The 18313-nt window shown below is 41.7% G+C and overlaps 1 protein-coding gene across 1 annotated transcript; it reads left to right on the top strand.

The window, feature by feature from the left end:
• Positions 1 to 8301: 8301 nt before the first annotated feature.
• On the top strand, positions 8302 to 15841 carry LOC105036317 (protein NSP-INTERACTING KINASE 3). Its single transcript, XM_010912086.3, has 11 exons — positions 8302 to 9042; positions 9414 to 9546; positions 9668 to 9739; positions 9965 to 10108; positions 10257 to 10328; positions 10453 to 10512; positions 10616 to 10713; positions 10815 to 10964; positions 12548 to 12889; positions 13911 to 14302; positions 15285 to 15841. The coding sequence occupies exons 1-11, from the start codon at positions 8934 to 8936 to the stop codon at positions 15600 to 15602; spliced, it is 1890 nt and encodes a 629-aa protein (XP_010910388.1). The 5' UTR covers positions 8302 to 8933; the 3' UTR covers positions 15603 to 15841.
• Positions 15842 to 18313: the final 2472 nt, after the last annotated feature.

Below are 18313 nucleotides of genomic sequence, written 5' to 3'. Positions count from 1 at the left end.
CATCTTATTCATGAAGATGGCTTATCGTCGCAAATAATTTTTTTGCGACTATGAATCTGGCGTCGCAAATAGTTCTGTAGCAAAAAAATCTTTTTTTTGTAGTGTTATTAGATAGGTAACCTAAGCTTATCCTCTTAATCCGTTTACTAAACAAGTTGAATCAGATTAAATAGGTTAAGATTAACTAGGTTCTAATAGATTCAATGAATTAAACAGATTAATAAGGTCAATTGAACAAGGTAGAAATATGTTCAATATATTTTAATGATTAAATAGGTGTTAAATAGCTCAAATATCTGAGATCATAACCTGACCAAATTGTTTAAGTCTAAGATCTAAATGTAAACTTGACCTATTTAATAAAAATATCTTGACAAATGATCATTTATTATCCAAATCTATTTATATCAAGTATGAACCTGCTTAAAGCAGATTGTTTAGCTGTTGGGTGAAAAATTGCTGCCCTAATTGAAATGAGAGCCCAGAAAAGATTCTTTTAAAAACATATCCATATGGAACTATAAATAGTGGTTAGTGCTCGTTGTCAGCATGAAATAGTTTTCATGATCTTGATATTGTCGAATTTAGTATATAATCTATTTTGGTTGTGATTCTTAGCACAATATTGTGGTGGATGTGGCACGGCTCTAAGCTAGAGCTTATAAGGGATTGAAAATATTTTATCCGACAGGTTAAACTAGTGGAGTAATAGATGAGTTGTAAGTAACGCACCATGTTAGTTAGATGGAAACTTAATATTAATTGTGATCTTATGCTATCATTCTTCTTGTCAATTGCATGCCTCATTATTTGTATGAAAGAGAGGATTGGAGGTTTTTAGGTTAGAATTTATTTGAAGTTCAACATGTACGAGTGCGAGATATTAAACATTGTGTCAAAGTCAAACAGAGCTCCGATAATGACATCCATGTATGTTGAACCTTTCAGAAAAATAACGTAAAGCCAATTCTCAAGAGACAAAGCTTATTTTCGAATGTGTTTGGGCTTTAGCGGAAAAAAGACTCCACCCAGTAAACAGGGATCTAGACACTGTACGCGTGTTACAAATTCATTCATCTATATTGCTTCTCTCTCCCTCAGTTTTTTTTAGTTAAACCTGAGATTCCAAGGAGCGGAAATCTTGGAGAAGTCTCTAGCAGCCTCTTCTTAAATAGAATCTTCTTAAATAGAACTTTGACAGTGCAACTATTAAGACACAAAAGTATTAAAGTATTTGAGATAAGCTTCCGTATCTCCTCTTTTGTGTTGTGATCCAGGTGGTGTGTCCAAAACTCAGGAGACAAAGGCTAAGGCCAAGATCCATCATTCATGAGGGATTCATGGAGACTCTAGGGCTAGTTGGGCCCTAGGTTGAAAGGCTGTGGGCCTTTCGGATCTTGAGGTCTAGGTTAGTGGGCCTCAAGGGACCAACTCTTTATGGGCCAGATTTGGGCCTAGGATAAGTGAGATTAGGTCGAATCATGGGTGTACATGGGCTTGGGTTAACCTAATCTCCTATAGAGTTGGTCAAGGAAGTTTTGGGTTTGGGTCACTTGACCTTGTGTTTATATATACATGTACTGTATATAGGTTTGATTAAGCCAAGAAAATATAGAACTCTTTCTCCCAAGTCTCTCTCTCTCTTCTCTCTCTCTCTCCAGCTATTCTCCATGCCCCAGGAGCAAGAAACCCTAGGGTTTCTTGCCGCCAGGTCTATAAAAGGAAAGAAAAGCAAGGAGGCGCTAGCCCCTTCCCCCTTGCAGCCGCCAGCCATTTTCCTCTCTCCCTCTCTTACAGCCGCTCAAGCATCAGATCCAAGATCTGGAATCTCTTGCGAAGAGGTTGATACAAGTCCCTCTCAGATCTGGAATTGATCTGAGGTCGTTTGAGGTGCGGGTGAGATCTCCATCAATAGATCTACAGGAAAGGCTGCAGCAGGACAGATCTGCAAGGTCTATCTCCATCTACCTTCTTCCCTATTTAGAATGCCCCGATTCAAGATCTACGAATTAGAAGACCTCGATCAGGCCTAATCTGGTTGGGTACCAGATCTTGAATTTTTTAGAGGTGATTTCAGAGGCATTCTTCATCTGGAACGAAAGGCTGACGAAGAAGACAGCAACCAGGCTGATTTCGTCAAGGGCCTTCAATAGAGTCCAGAAGTCTCCAGATCTGTTCGTTGCTGGTTCCGCTGCACCCAAAGTCCGTGGGAGGAGCTGGGATCGTGCTTCAATAGTTGGTATCAGAGCCACGGTGATGAGGAAGCAGTTCCAAGTGCGAGAATTTGAAGATCCCAAGTGCTGAAAATTTTCAGCAAGGTACCATCAAGGTATATTCTACACTTCTTGATTTTATATTGCTTGTTTGGCTTGGATCCAGTCATGGGCAGCAATATGAATGTTGATGTCGAGAAGTTTGATGGCAAGAAAAATTTTTTCATGTGAAAAATCCGGGTGGAGGATCTTCTGGTGCAAGCAGATCTGGATCAGTCTTTGGATGAGAAGCCTGAGGGAATGACAGATAGACAGTGGGCATCTTTGGAGAAGAAAGTATGCTCGGTGATCAGAGGATGTTTGACGGATGCGGCATTGTATTCGGTGCTGGAAGAAAAGACCTCGAAGGGCCTTTGGTCGAAGTTGCACACCATGTATATGGGGAAGAATATGTGCAACAAGCTGATGCTGAAGAAGAGGTTGTACAGTCTTCGGATGCAGGAGGGATCTGATGTGATTGGCCACATTCAGAAGTTCGACCAGTTGTGCACGGAGTTGATGAATATCAGGGTGAAGCTGGATGAGGAGGACAAGTCCCTGTTGCTGTTGTGTTCACTGCCAGGATCATATGATTCTTTGGTGACTACACTGCTCTACAGCAAGGAGACTCTGGAATATGAGGACATGGTCTCGGTGCTGAGGTCAAATGAGCAAAGAAAAAAGTTGACCAGAGATCGGGCTCCACAGGAGGGTTTGGCAGTAGGGGAGAGGACAGGTAGAGGCAGAGGCAGAAGCAAGTCCAGGGGGCGGTCCAAGTCTAAGAAGGGAAAGAAAGAGATGAAATGCTTCAAGTGCAACGAGTTCGGGCACTTCAAGCGAAAATGTCCACAATGGAAGAGCAAGAAGGGAGAAAGAAGTGGCTCAGAATCAGTGAGTGCAGTTGCTGGGCAGCAAGTGGAGGATGATCTACTTGTGGTATCAGATGATCACAGGCATTACACAGAGGAGTGGACACTAGACTCTATGTGCTCACATCACTACACATCACACAGGTCTTGGTTTACGACATACACCAAGACAGATGAGAGATCAGTGACTCTAGGCGACAATCATCCTTGCAAGGTGGCTGGGATAGGGACAGTCAGGGTGAGGATGTTTGATGGGATTGTGAGGACATTGACAAATATAAAGCACATCCCGGAGCTGGAAAAGAATCTGGTGTCACTAGGCTACTTGGAGCACAGTGGATACAGCTTCAGCAGTAGGGCTAGAAGCGGAGTACTGAACATCTTCAATGGAGCTATGGTAGTGATGAGAGGCAGGAGGTTGGATAATAACCTCTATCGCATGGAGGAATTTGTGGTGACCGGAGAGTCTGATGCAGCAGCTGCAGCACAGGACCAGGGGGGTCTACAGGATGTGGCACTACCGCCTAGGTCACATGGGTGACAAGGGGCTGAGGGAGTTGAGCAGGAGAGGACTCATCTCTGATCTGGAGGATGGTGCTACAGGGGAGATCTGTGAGCCTTGCCAGATGGGAAAGCAGACGAGAGTTCAGTTCAATATCAATACAGCCTGCAGTGCAGCCCCTCTGGAGTTAGTACACACAGATGTGTGGGGACCAGCCCCAGTTTTAGCGAGGAATGGGGCCAGATACTTCATGACCCTGATTAATGATTTCTTAAGGAAACTCTGGATTTACTTCATGAGAGAGAAGTCAGAGGTCTTCACCAAGTTCAAGATCTGGAGAGCTGAGGTGGAGGAGCGTGAAGTGTCTGAGGTCAGACAATGGCGGGGAGTACATCAGCAGAGAGTTCCAGGACTACTGTGAGAAGTGTGGGATCAGGAGACACTTCTCAGTTAAGGAGACTCCACAGCAGAATGGGGTGGCCGAGAGGATGAACAGAACACTTTTGGAAAAGGCACGATGCATGAGGCTGCAGGCAGGGCTTCCAAAGGAGTTCTGGGTTGACACAGTTGACGCAGCAGGTTACTTGGTCAATCGGTCACCTCACACCAGGTTGGATGGCAGGCTTCCAAAGGAGGTGTGGTCTGGGAGGACAGTTGGGCTGGGCCATCTACGGGTATTTGGGTGCACGGCCTATGTGCACATTGGAGTTGGTGAGCGGAGCAAGCTAGATGCCAGATCATGCAAGACGGTGTTTCTAGGCTATCCGCGAGAAGTCAAGGGATACAGGCTGCGGGATCCCTTGGAAAAGAAGATCATCATTAGTCAGGATGTGACTTTTGATGAGGAGTCAGTCCTTCGAAGGCGAGCAGGCATGGAGGAGCAGCAGGAGCAGGAGGAGGTCCAGCAGGGCGCTGCTGGACAGCTTACCTCTTTTATTTTGCCTCTTGCAGGTACTACTGGAGGACATGACATTCAGGTGGAGAACCTACCTAAGGTGTCTCCATAGGTGGAGAGGACTCGGACGGATGATCGAGGTGGAGAGGTCTAGTAGGAGCGAGCTGGACTGAGGACTAATATCGATGTTGCCCTACACAAGCCCAAGAGGACCATCAGGCAATCGGACCGATATGGCTTCGAGGAGATGCTGTCATATGCCCTGGTGATAGCGAATGGAGATCCATATACATATCAGGAGGCTATTGAGAGCCAGGATAGAAAGCGGTGGGTCCAGGCGATGTCCGAGGAGATGCAGTCTCTCCACCAGACCCAGACGTGGCGATTGGTGCAGTTGCCATAGGAGAAGAGGCCCATTGGCTGCAAATAGGTCTACAGTCGCAAGGAAGGGCCTTCAGAGCAGGGAGGTATCAGATTCAAGGCGAGGTTAGTGGCCAAGGGATACTCCCAGAAGGAAGGCATCGACTTCAGTGAGGTCTTCTCTCCCGTCGTTAGACATACTTCCATCAGAGTGTTGCTAAGCATTGTAGCAGCTCAGGATTTAGAGCTGGAGTAGATGGATGTCAAGACGGCGTTCCTCCATGGATATTTGGAGGAGAGGATTTACATGGAGCAGCCACCCGATTTTAGGGATCCAGGATCAGAGGGAAAGGTTTGTTTGTTGCAGAAGTCGTTGTACGGGCTGAAGCAGTCGTCGAGGCAATGGTACAAGCGGTTCGACTCCTATGTGCGCAGCATTGAACTTTTCAGGTGTGAGTTTGATCCCTGTGTTTATGTTCAGTCTCTTGAGGATGGTTCTAGGCTGTTCCTACTCTTGTATGTGGATGACATGCTTATAGTATGCAAGAGTAGGAAGGTTGTGCAGGATCTGAAGGCATTCTTATCTCGGGATTTGAGATGAAGGATTTGGGCCCTGCAAGAAAGATCCTAGGCATGGAGATTTTCAGAGACCGAGCCTGGAGGGTGCTGCATCTATCTCAGGGGGGCTACATACAGAAGGTCTTAGAGAGGTTCGGGATGAAGGGAGCAAAGTCGGCGGAGCTGCCACTTGCCGGTCACTTCAGACTCTCGAAGACCATGGCGCCACAGACTGAGGTGGAGGCTCGGAGATGGAGAAGGTTCCTTATGCTTCAGGAGTTGGGAGCTTGATGTATGCGATGGTCTGTTGTAGGCCAGACATCGCTCATGCAGTGAGTCAGGTTAGCAGATTCATGGCGCAGCCTGACAGGGAGCACTGGAGGGCTCTGAAGTGGATATTCAAATACCTGGCGGGTTCAGTTGGAGTTGGCATCTGCTACGGATAGCGAGGAGGTGCAGTGGGATACTCTGACATATCCAAGGAGGCTCAGGGGCTGATTGGCGGTTATGTAGATGCAGACTTCGGTGGAGATGTGGATTCCCGGAGGTCTACGACAGGCTTCATCTTTAGCCTGTATGGAGGTCCTATTTCTTGGAGATCGAGTCTGCAGCCTATCACGGCCCTATCCACTATAGAGGCGGAGTACATCGGACTGACAGAAGCAGCTAAGGAGGTAATTTGGCTGAAGGGTTTGTTGACGGAGATGGGCCTTACTAAGGAGGCCATTAGAGTGCACTGTGACAGCCAGAGTACACTTCTATTAGCACAGAACTCAGTCTATCATGCAAGGACAAAGCACATCGACATTTGGTATCATCGGATCAAGAAGCTTGTGGAGGATGGCGAGGTGGAGCTGGTAAAGGTACACACCAAGGAGAATCCAGCTAATGCACTTACGAAGGTACTTCCACGGGACAGCTTTCAGAGATGTATTGAGCTGATGTGGCTGATGGACAGAGTGGAGCTGGTTGAGGCCTTGGGACACCAAGGTGGAGATTGTTGTGCCCAAGGCCCAGGGGACCAAGGCTAAGGCCAAGGTCCATCATTCATGAGGGATTCATGGAGGCTCTAGGGCTAGTTGGGCCCTAGGTTGAAAGGCTGTGGGCCTTTTGGATTCTTGAGGTCTAGGTTATGTGGGCCTCAAGGGACCAACTCTTTATGGGCCAGGTCTGGGCCCAGGATATGTGAGATTAGGTCGAGTCATGGGTGTACATGGGCTTGGGTTAACCTAATCTCCCATAGAGTTGATCAAGGGAGTTTTGGGTTTGGGTCACTTGACCCTGTGTTTATATATACATGTACTGTGTATAGGTTTGATTAAGCCAAGAAAATACAGAACTCTTTCTCCCAAGTCTCTCTCTCTCTTCTCCCTCTCTCTCCAGCTATTCTCCACATCCCAGGAGCAAGAAACCCTAGGGTTTCTTGCCGCCAGGTCCATAAAAGGAAAGAAAAGCAAGGAGGCGCTAGCCCCTTCCCCCTTGCAGCCGCCAGCCATTTTCCTCTCTCCCTCTCTTGCAGCCGCTCAAGCATCAGGTCCAGGACCTGGAATCTCTTGCGAAGAGGTTGATACAAGTCTCTCTCAGATCTGGAGTTGATCTGAGGTCGTTTGAGACGTGGGTGAGATCTCCATCAACAGATCTACAGGAAAGGCTACAGCAGGACAGATCTAAAAGGTCTGTCTCCATCTACCTTCTTCCCTATCTAGAACGCCCCGATTCGAGATCTATGAATTGGAGGACCTCGATCCAGGCCTGATCTGGTTGGGTACCAGATCTTGGATTTTTTAGAGGTGATTTCAGAGGCGTTCTTCATCTGGAACGAAAGGCTGACGAAGAAGACAACAACCAGGCTGATTTCGTCAAGGGCTTTCAATCGAGTCCAGAAGTCTCCAGATCTGTTCGTTGCTGGTTCCGCTGCACCCAAGATCCGTGGGAGGAGCCGGGATCATGCTCCAACATTTTGTACACAATTTTTATACGAATATGAATATGATAATCTATGGATCTAGCTTTTGTTTCAAAAAATAGCTGCACCAGATGAATGATAAAAACATAGGAGAACGATTTAGCTTGCAAAAGTTGTAAACCACCTAATGGTCATATAGCAAAGAGAGATTTATGAGAAGAAACCCATAGAATTACATGTTAAGAACCCAGTGTAGGCTTAGGCTCTGCATGGAGGTATTTGAACTTGGGATCCCAGTTGTATCCTTCATGTCCACTGCTCGCTTTGAGAACTGCACATACGGATGAATGGAGTTTGGAATGCATGGATGAATGATGGAGTTTGAAATGGTTTGAGATCTACCCGGTGGATTCATGCAAAAGAGCTGTATCATTCTTTCGCCCGAAGGAAACAACCGTGATCGCTCTACCCACGTTTTTTTCTTTTTTATGTTTCTTTTTCTGGGAAAGCTCTAAACACGTATCTAGCTGCTGCTTTTGTACTCATAAATCAGGATCAGAAAGGAATTTTTTTTTTTTTTTTGATACAATCAGAGAGGAATTCTTCAACGTGACTGCATCCTTCAGCACTGGGAGATTGCTAGACAAAAAAAGGGCATCGGCATCGGCATCGACAGAATCGTTCGTTGTTTTTCTGGCACAGGAATCGTTTATTGCTCATTGGCCTGAGTGCAGGCGTGAAGCAGGTGAACGTACCGCAAGTGATGCGACACATCAACCGGCTACCCTTAATTCCTTTTTCTTTTCTTCTTCACAAAAGCAAAAACTCAAGAGCAATAAAACTCCTTTTTTTTTTTTGGTGAAATAAAATTCTAATTTTTTGAAGCTCGTCCTTTTTATAATTTTACAATCAATAATATAATATAACTTATTTCTGAAGCTCGGCTCTCTCTCTCTCTCTCTCTCTGTGGCATCTGCAAGCGTGTCGCGTTTGGCAGTTAGCCTTGGCTCTTTGCGTGTTTGGTTGCAGCGTGCTGCTGCTGTGGCTCCCATCTCTTCTCTCTGTCTTTGTGTGTGTTCCCACACAAGCATATCAGAGCGGAAGCGTCTCTCTTTCTCTCTCCTCTGGCTGGGACTGTGGGAGAGGAGGAAGGGGAAGAGGAGGAAGGGGAAAGCGCAGAAGCGGACAAATCTGGTTAACAATCGTATATATCAACCAAGTCCTCTGACGACGCTGCTGGAGAGGAGGAGGAAGAGGAGCAAAAGCAGAGGATTCCTTCCGATAAAAAATCTGTCTCTTTTGCCTTCAAGCCTTGGATCTTGCATCTGGGGGCCTTTTGGATGGAGCGTGGCTGGGAAGCTGGTTCCTTTTGTTGGTATCTTCTGGCCTGAGAGAGAGAGTCATCTGGGTTTGGTCGGAAAGGTGGCTCCCTGCTGGCCGCTCATGGCGGTCTTGGACTGACGAGTGCGTCCCAGTTTGGAATTGGCGAGATGCTTTTCGGGTGCGGGGTTGGTGAGGGTGCGGTGGCCGTGGCAGATGGGCTGGGCGTATAAGGGTGGAAAAGGGAGGGAGTTTGGAGTGGACACAGAGCATGGAAAGGAGGGTTTCGGGCTTCTCTTTTTGGATGCTTGGCTTGCTGCTATGGGCAGGGCCGCTGGCGTCTGCTGCTACTCTTTCACCCTCCGGTATAAACTATGAAGGTCAGTGGATCTTGAGCTTCATTCTTTCTCTCTCTCGCCCCCTCCCTTTCCCTCCCTCCCCCTTTTTTCACCATTGCACCTTCTTCTTCTTCTTCTTTAGTCCATCCCTCCCTGTCTCTTGGAAAATATGAATGGGACTTCCATGTAACATTCAATCAGTCATTGTTTCCCTGCCTCATTTGAAGACAGCGGTAGCTTTCATTTTCTGCCCAAGCTTTTAGTTCACTATATTCAGGCTCCGCAAAACTTCCCCACGCTTTCGTTCCCTTTCCTTTGCTTTTTTTTTTTTTCTTTTTTTTGAACAAGAATAACTATCGGGACATGAAACCCATATGTCGATGGCATTTGATTTTGTTCTTCTACAAATGCAGTGGTTGCGTTGATGGCCATAAAGATGGAGCTAAATGACCCATATAATGTTTTGGAGAACTGGGATATCAACTCAGTGGATCCATGCAGCTGGAGAATGGTTACCTGCTCTGTTGATGGATATGTTTCTGCTCTGTAAGACCAAAAAAAAAAAAAATGCGCCTTTTCACGGCATCTGACCATGTCCTCATTTACATATCATTTGGTAATTGCTGCTCTCTTATTTTTGTTATGTTTTTTTCTAATTAATCGCCAGAGGAATGCCCAGCCAAAGCTTATCTGGGACTTTATCGCCAGGGATTGGAAATCTTACGAATCTGCAGTCCGTGTAAGTTTAAAGTAGACTACCGCCTGACTCTTTTGTATAAACAATCATATTCTCTAAGATAAAGAAAAGGCCCAATCATATAATGTAAGCCATTGGGAAAACAAAATGTTCTCTTGTCATTCCAGAGCTGAAAGTTTCATATTCACCGTTTTGCTGTTGAGATTTATCGATGCCTTTAGCTCATTGGTTTCTGTGGTAAATGAGATGTGCCATTTGTTTCTATAGGCTTCTACAGAACAATGTGATTTCTGGACCTATCCCTACTGATATCGGTAAGTTGGAGAAGCTCCAGACGCTGGACCTTTCTAGCAATCAGTTCGATGGTGGAATACCAATTTCATTAGGAGAGCTAAAGAATCTGAATTATCTGTAAGATTTAGAAATTTCTTATTGTACTTCCCAAACAAATTAATTATTTAATTTAGTAGAATTATCATGTATTTTCCTGTTAATCTCATGTACATGGAAGCTAACCACTTTTTTTGATCTCTTTTATGTTCTGGTTTGGGTAAGCTAGGCGACTGAACAACAACAGCTTATCTGGACCTTGCCCTGATTCATTTTCCAACATCAAAGGTCTCACTCTTCTGTATGTCCTTGTGTCCTCCAACTCTTCGTCCTTTTCTCAAGCTATATAGATACGTGTAGTTTTCCATTTTTTGTTTTTTCCTTGGTTTCAATTTGTGTCTTATTAAAGTTGATTCTGATTGTAGGGACCTTTCATTTAACAATTTGAGTGGTTCCTTACCCAATATATCTGCAAGAACTTTCAAGTAAGTAGTTCTTTTTCTTCCCCCCTTTTTTTCATTTCATTACTTATAGTGTCAGAGGTTAAAATTGCAGCATATCACTAAGAATTCTTGAATGTGCTGCCAGTATTGTTGGAAATCCTTTGATATGTGGGTCACACTCCAGAAACAATTGCTCTTCTGTGTCTCTGGACCCACTTTCATATCCACCAGATGATCTGAAGGGTATGAGAATTTTTATTCTCCCAGATAATGAGTTATCTGAAAATACTTCAGTTATTTCCTCCAATGATTATTCTAATCAATAGGCATATTGGGTTTCTCAGCTCAGCCACAACCTGGAGTGACAAGAAACCATCGTGTGGCTATTGCATCTGGTGCAAGTATTGGTTCTATTACTGTAATAGTCATTGCTGCTGGCTTGCTTCTTTGGTGGCAGCATAGACACAATCAACAGATTTTCTTTGACGTAAATGGTAAGTTTTTTTTTTTTTTTTTTCCAATTTGAATTTCCTCTCATTTTCTTCTCTATTCTCTAAAAAGTAGTCTGCTTTGAGTTTGAAGCTTTATGTAAATTCACCATGTCAGTGGCTTGTATTCGTATGTTACTGTGTAGTACCATAAAAATAATTAATGAGATCCCAATCTTGTACATCTCTCTTTATTTTTATTTTTTCTTTTTTTTCTCTTTTGACATTATGCAAACAGTAGCGCATTATATATCGTGCTCTTGCTGGTCCGAAGTCAACATGGTGCACAAGGTCTTGTTCTATGTTAACTGCTGATGCTTGGCATGCACTGCCACAAAAGGATGCTTGGCACTGTCTTTTTGCAACCAACATTCTGACTGATGCTATGAGAACTCCCTCTTCTTTTCTCCTCTCTTAATTTAATCTAGGCAAATTTCAGTTGCTTCCTAATTGTGAGTGGCACTGTCTTGTTGCAACCAACATTCCAAGTAATGCTATGAGAATTCCATCTTCTTTTCTCCTCTCTTAATTTAATCTAGGAAACTTTCAATTGATTAATTACTTATTGGCAAAGGTCATTTTCTAAATACTCAAATAATGTTTTTATTTCATCTAAATAAACCTAGCATCATAAACAAACACCAATACATGCATTGATTGGTTATAAAAATTCTAAATATTGTGCTAAACTATTATGAAATGTTCAAGATAAACTAATATGAACTGGCAGTATATTAATTCAAACAAGCAATGACAAATAAAACAAGCTTAAAAAATGTACAATGTGGATACTTAAAAAACATACAATCTGTTCATGATATTAAATTTAAGGTCTATCATAAATGCAGGGATGAGATGAAGTCACAGCAAATGGTTTTAAGAAAGATGAGCACATGAATGAACCCCTACTCATCCTCTGACTCTACACATAGAAGTGACAGATGTGCAGCATTGAAAAGGTATACATGAAACATATCCTATCAATCCAGAAAAAAGCTCATATTACTAAAACATGCTTCAAGCATCTGGAACAGTTCTGCAGTGATTGTCTAGTCAGATAAGAGAACGAATAAACTCATGATGTTCCTACACAATAGTGTTGTCTTTGAGAAGGCAAAGTATTTCCACTTCAGCAATAGATTAACCGAACCAAATTGCAATTAAGCATTTAAGAGGATAGAAACCTAGCTTAGGTTACAACAAAATGCACAATCTCGTGTAACCTTAGTTGTGACTTATATTGAATTATTAGGGATTCAGTTATTTTTGTTTCCTAGGTATATTCTTTAGTTTGGTTGCAATTGATCATCTTATCTTATTTAGCTTTTAGGTGCAAGTGTCATAAAAAAGAGCTATCCTAGAGAAAGAGACAAAAAATGGGGGTCTCATTATTTTCTGCGGATTGTTAATTTGCTTGTACAATTGTCTGCTTCATGTAAGATCCAAGGTGGTGTTACCATGTAGTAATGTGACAGTTTTATTTCTTATGACTGAATGGTAGAAATGCATCATTCAAATTTGGTAAAGTTTGAATATGTGTTTGGTCATATACATCATGGGCTTATTCTGAAATAACTTGTTCTTTTCAGATCAATATGACCCAGAAATATGCTTGGGTCATTTGAAACGTTATTCCTTCAAGGAGCTTCGAGTAGCTACCAATAATTTCAGTGCAAAAAACATTTTAGGAAAAGGGGGTTATGGTATTGTGTACAAAGGATGCTTGCGTGATGGCACAACTGTAGCTGTTAAAAGGCTGAAAGATTCCAATGCCATTGGTGGAGAAGTTCAGTTTCAGACTGAAGTTGAAATGATAAGCTTGGCAGTTCATCGGAATCTCCTTAGACTTTGTGGATTCTGCACAACTGAGAATGAGAGACTACTTGTCTACCCTTACATGCCAAATGGAAGTGTTGCTTCTCAATTAAGAGGTGTGTACTTGGGGTGGCCTGCATATACTCTGCTTTGGCATAATTTAAACCAGCCATCACGAGTTAGTATTAGTGCATAGATATTCTGCTATTTATGCCAGAAAATTTTAAACGTTTCCTATCATGAGCACAGTAGAAACTCCAAGTAACTGTATGAGATAGGTGTCCATTAATACTGTGATACATGAAAAGCATCTACTATTTTAGATTGCTTATATCGTTGTCCTTGGGTATTATAACATCAAATGATTGGTAACATGGCTTATCAGCTAAAACAATGAAAATATTCGTCATTATTTTTTAATATCTTGGAAGTGTTTTTTTTTTCCATCATTTACCTGTAATGAAATATGACTCTCTTGTTTGAAAGTTGTGATATTAGCAAGAAGCATGGTAATTATTTTGCAAAGGAATGGTCCTACAGCGACCCTTCGTTCTATTTCTTGTGATATGTGGTGCATTGTTTGTGATAATAGTCATGATTCAATGTGTTTTTGCCATTCTAGGCTTCTGAGTTAACAGCATTATGACTGTCATAACATGGCCATTCCTGCATGGCTACTGGGAAATTTTGTACCATCATGCTATGTATTTTCTTCAGAAAAGCTTACGGGGAGCCATAACTACCACATTTCCCCTCCTAGCAGAAACCACCTCCAAACAGAAATCACCAAGAATACATGTAAAATGATTTTAGCTCTATATAATTTAGTGGAAAACATCTGGAGATGGTTTACCTATTCCTTAGTACTTGTACTTTCCAAGAGCATTTCGTGTCATTCCCCCTTGTACTTTCTTCGAGCTGCCATTTGCACTTGCTTTTGCCACTTGTTTCTGCCTTGTATCTCCTCTGCTGGTAGAATAATGAAATGTATCAAAATGCAGTTTTATATTAAGATATATAAACTAATTTTCACAAACATGACTAAAGCATCAAATATTTTTAAACTTGCTGCTCTTTGACCAAGTCACACATGACTGTTATTGTTGTGCTTGTATTTTGTTCCTTTTTTTCTGGCAGAACATATTCACGGGAGGCCAGCTTTAGACTGGTCAAGGCGAAAGAGGATAGCTTTGGGGACAGCACGGGGATTGTTGTATTTGCATGAGCAGTGTGACCCAAAAATTATTCATCGTGACGTTAAAGCTGCCAATATTCTTCTCGATGAAGAATTTGAAGCAGTTGTTGGGGATTTTGGTTTGGCAAAGCTCTTGGATCATCAGGAATCACATGTTACAACAGCAGTGCGTGGGACAGTTGGGCATATAGCTCCAGAATACTTGTCCACAGGTCAGTCATCAGAGAAGACTGATGTCTTTGGCTTTGGCATCCTGCTACTTGAGCTGATTACTGGTCAGAAGGCACTGGATTTTGGCAGGCTGGCAAACCAGAAAGGAGTAATGCTGGATTGGGTAAGCTCACTGTTTCACTCTTTTGCACATGTAGAACCATAAAGCAGTAAGGCACTGCATGAATAAAGAACTTGATCTGGGGTATTACTCTTGAATAATTGAGTTGTATCACAATTTTGGGAGTCAATTGGATTTCTCTCCAAAATAAATCAGTATATCTCAGTATTCTGAGTGGAGCTATTAGTCACCTATTTTCTAGAGAAACATTGCTTGCATGTCCTTTTTGCCCTCAGAAGAAAAGGGAACCCCCCACCCCAACCCTGCTGAAAAAAAAAAAAAAAAAAAGAGAAAAAAACAGGTTTTCCCGCTCTTTACTACATTGCAATCCCATGGCCCTGTTTTTGATATATTGTGACTCAAGTCAGAGCCTCTACCTCCGGACAGTACTTGAGGCATCTCTCACTAAGAAAACGCACTGCAGTATCTGAGTGAGCTACATGGTTTGTCAATCACCAGTCTTTACTATGGGACCAGCGCAAGCATGTTCTTACTCAAATCTTTTAGAGTGCAAAACCACTTAGAGATTACCTCTTTCGATCATAAATTATGGATCGAAAACTTACCGGGAACTTTTATGAAATGGAAAATTTGATCTTTAGAAGATGAGGAAGGAAAGCCAAAAAGAAAAATCTCTGCTGCTATCTCTGGATTTTTGATGGGGACAAGTGCCTATCCTTTCTCTTCAAGACCTACCATGTTGCATCAAAATAAATAAGCTAAGAAGTTAGATAGATAGCTGTGACTATATGACAGTTGACTTAGAAATCTGAGAGGCATTATTCTGCTGTCATTCTACGGTCCATTTAAATTGAAGAAAAGAAGTTATGAGTTAGGATTGTATGACCTTCATCCTACCGGATTGTTATTGATGCAGTCAGTCAGCAGTCTGTTTTGTGGTAGCAAGCAGCTGTATGAGGACCTAATGATACAGTTTCCACCATACCGTAGGTGTAGTTAGCTAATGGTCACTTCTTATTTGCAGGTGAAGAAACTCCATCAAGAGAACAAGCTGAGAGTGATGGTGGATAAGGACCTTAAAAACAACTATGACAGGGTTGAGCTTGAGGAGATGGTTCAAGTGGCTCTCCTCTGCACCCAATTCCATCCATCCCACCGGCCCAAGATGTCAGAAGTGGTGAGAATGTTGGAAGGTGATGGTCTGGCAGAAAAATGGGAGGCCTCGCAGAAGATTGAAACACCAAAGTCTCGTTCCTGTGAGCAACCACCTCCGAAGTACCTGGACTTTGTAGAGGACTCTTCACTTGTGGTAGAAGCAATCGAGCTTTCAGGTCCTAGGTGACTTCACCATATATTCATATATTGAATTGTACATGTCTTGAGTTTTGGAAGCTTGGGAATGAAGAATGTTGTTTTTCTTGTATCAACGTGGTGTTTATTTATGGCAGTCAGGTTGCATGTATCATTCATTTGTACAAAGGGAAGGTGAGGTTGTGTAGGAATAGCTAAAATTTTTTTCTACCAGAGATTTCTCTATTCTTCTTGCATGTATAAAGGAAGTGCTGGTGAATTTATGGTCTACTTGAGCCGTTGATTGCGAAAATATGGAAATTTAGAGATGTCGGGCGCGCTGCAAGGTTTATTCAGTGAATAGTGGAGTGCATATGTTGTTCCATCAGGAGAGGCACATCTTTCGTTTGGACGCCATGTGAAACAGGTGAATGGGACACGAACGTTGGGGCATCTGATGACGTGGATGCACGGCCGGGCTGGTTTTTTTTTTTCTTCAAATGATGAGAAGGGTATTGTTGGTAGGTTGAAAAACTTTCCGTCTTGAGTTCTGGAATTCCCCTATTCCTCCCTTTTGTTCTGAGAGGAGTTTTCTCAAGTGTCCCTACTTCTCCCTTAGCATCGAGGGAGGGAGGGGGGAGAGAGAGAGAGAGAGAGAGAGAGAGAGAGAGAGAATGGTGGTTTCTGGAGGTGACCTGGCACTTCCGTCGTTTCGAGGATCGTCGATGAGCCTGAACTCCATGCTCCAGACCTGAACGGCCGTTGGAGTCTGGCCTTGGCAGAGAGCCACTCTTGCCTTCCAAGACATTGTCATCTGACGCTTCACCAACATGTTTAAAAATTTCAAGGAGCAATAGCTAAGGTCACGCTCGGCATCGTTTTTGAAACTATACAATTTCCAATTTCCAGGATGACTAAATCCAACTTGTTCTTTAAGAATTAAAATCCAGAACTTATTATGTAAACCTTTGAATTCTATTTGATGGTGGTAGCGACTGTGCGACCAGCAGTCAATTTCTATTTCGATTTTTTCGCTTCTGCAGACAAAAACTGAAAAGCGGAAACCCGCAGCGATGCACCCGAGCAACCAGGGTTGTTGTATTCTCTTTGCTGCTGCCATGCCACACACTGCTGGAATGTCGTTTCAGTGAGGGGCCCAGACCTGTGACGCTGTTTGATATTTTTCCTTGCACCATAATTTCATTTGGACACCGCACCACGGCTTGTGTGGTCGAACATCAGAGATTTCAAATCACAAAGCATGCAGTGTAGAGCTCCAAATTGACATAACAGAAATTTACAAATTGCTTGGTTTAAAATAAGTGAGTGCTCCCTGAATTTGAAGCAAAGCACATGACGAATTTATCAGAGCACCTGCAAAGTTCGCAACTCATTCCAGCTTCAAATAGGTGGTGGAAACAGTTGTTAAAAGACCTGAATGAAAACTATTTACCTGTCCATAAATTCTCTCTTTCAAGTAAAATTGGCAGAGCTGACCAATTATTTAGTTCATGAAGGAATTAACAAATGAACCCAAAATTGATATTCAATTATTTTACTGGTGCCTAGCTTACTAATTCATGTAAAGTCAGCTGGGGTTTCTTTCGTTTTTTGATGACTCCAAATAAGAAAAATAAAGGAGAAGGACGGGGGTCTAGGTCGGCCATTGAGATGAGGGGAAAAAGCTTCATCCTTGAGAGGGAAATAGTCCGGATCACCAATCTATAGGAGAAAGAATTTCCACTTCAAGTCGAAGGATCGCTTCCGAACACCAGTGAATAAAGCATGGCCTGGTGTGCCCACATGTTATGTTTATTTTATATTTATATTTTGTAAATGTATAGTTTATATTTATTGGTCACTAACTTACAAATTCATATAGGTAGGGTTTACCAGGAGCATAATACTTAAATGAGATCTTATAACAACCAAATATCATTTCAAAATGAGCATGTACTTGGAATAGGCTATGCGTCATCAAACCATTTTATGCAAATATTTTGGAGTATAAGCTATTCCAAGCCTACGTTGGAATAGCCTTTTGCTTATTCTTTATGGTTATTCATCCATTATTCAGGGAGCCTTGTTCAGCAGATGCGCAACCTTTTATTATTAATTATAAATATTATAATAAACTCTTTTTAATACTATAATAAATTCTTTTGAATACTATAATAAAATATTACAATAGTAAATTGTTATGATATCATAGTATTATACTATAATAAATTAACTTATTAATATTTTGTGAGCTACAATAATATAGTATTATTATAACATAACAATATTACTAAAATAATATTTCTGTTATAATATATAAATACTTAATATTTCATATACTAACATAAAATTTCATGTTACAATATTATATTATAGAATTAATACATGATATTTTATTTACATGATAATAAATAACTATTTAATTTTAGTATTATAAACCAAAATATTACATTCATATGATTCTATTAATAGTGCTATAAATTATTTATATTTACATCACAATATTATAAAAGTAATATTATGATACAAGAAAATTATGCTTTGAGTTTGATGTTATATTAAAATATTAATATTACTCATATAAAATATTCTCAGATTCTATATTAATAAAATATATAATGTAATATGATTCTCTAATATTGGTGTTACCTTAAAATATTAACATCATCATATAAAATATACTATAATGGGCTAAGAATAATTTTGCAATCTCACATAATTCAGGTTGCGTGTTCCCATTTTCAGCTTTTTCCAAAAATTTAA

Source organism: Elaeis guineensis, chromosome 13, assembly GCF_000442705.2.
Source record: "Elaeis guineensis isolate ETL-2024a chromosome 13, EG11, whole genome shotgun sequence".
NCBI lineage: Eukaryota > Viridiplantae > Streptophyta > Magnoliopsida > Arecales > Arecaceae > Elaeis > Elaeis guineensis.
Note: the sequence above shows the minus strand (reverse complement) of the source record. Positions and strands in the feature narration are given on the sequence as shown.

Excerpts from the sequence above, each read along its gene's own strand:
- LOC105036317 (XM_010912086.3), top strand. The coding sequence starts at position 8,934 with ATGGAAAGGAGGGTTTCGGGCTTCTCTTTTTGGATGCTTGGCTTGCTG. Across the intron at positions 9,043-9,413 it reads CTCCGGTATAAACTATGAAG|TGGTTGCGTTGATGGCCATA; the intron begins GTCAGTGGATCT and ends CTACAAATGCAG. Across the intron at positions 12,890-13,910 it reads TGTTGCTTCTCAATTAAGAG|AACATATTCACGGGAGGCCA; the intron begins GTGTGTACTTGG and ends TTTTTCTGGCAG.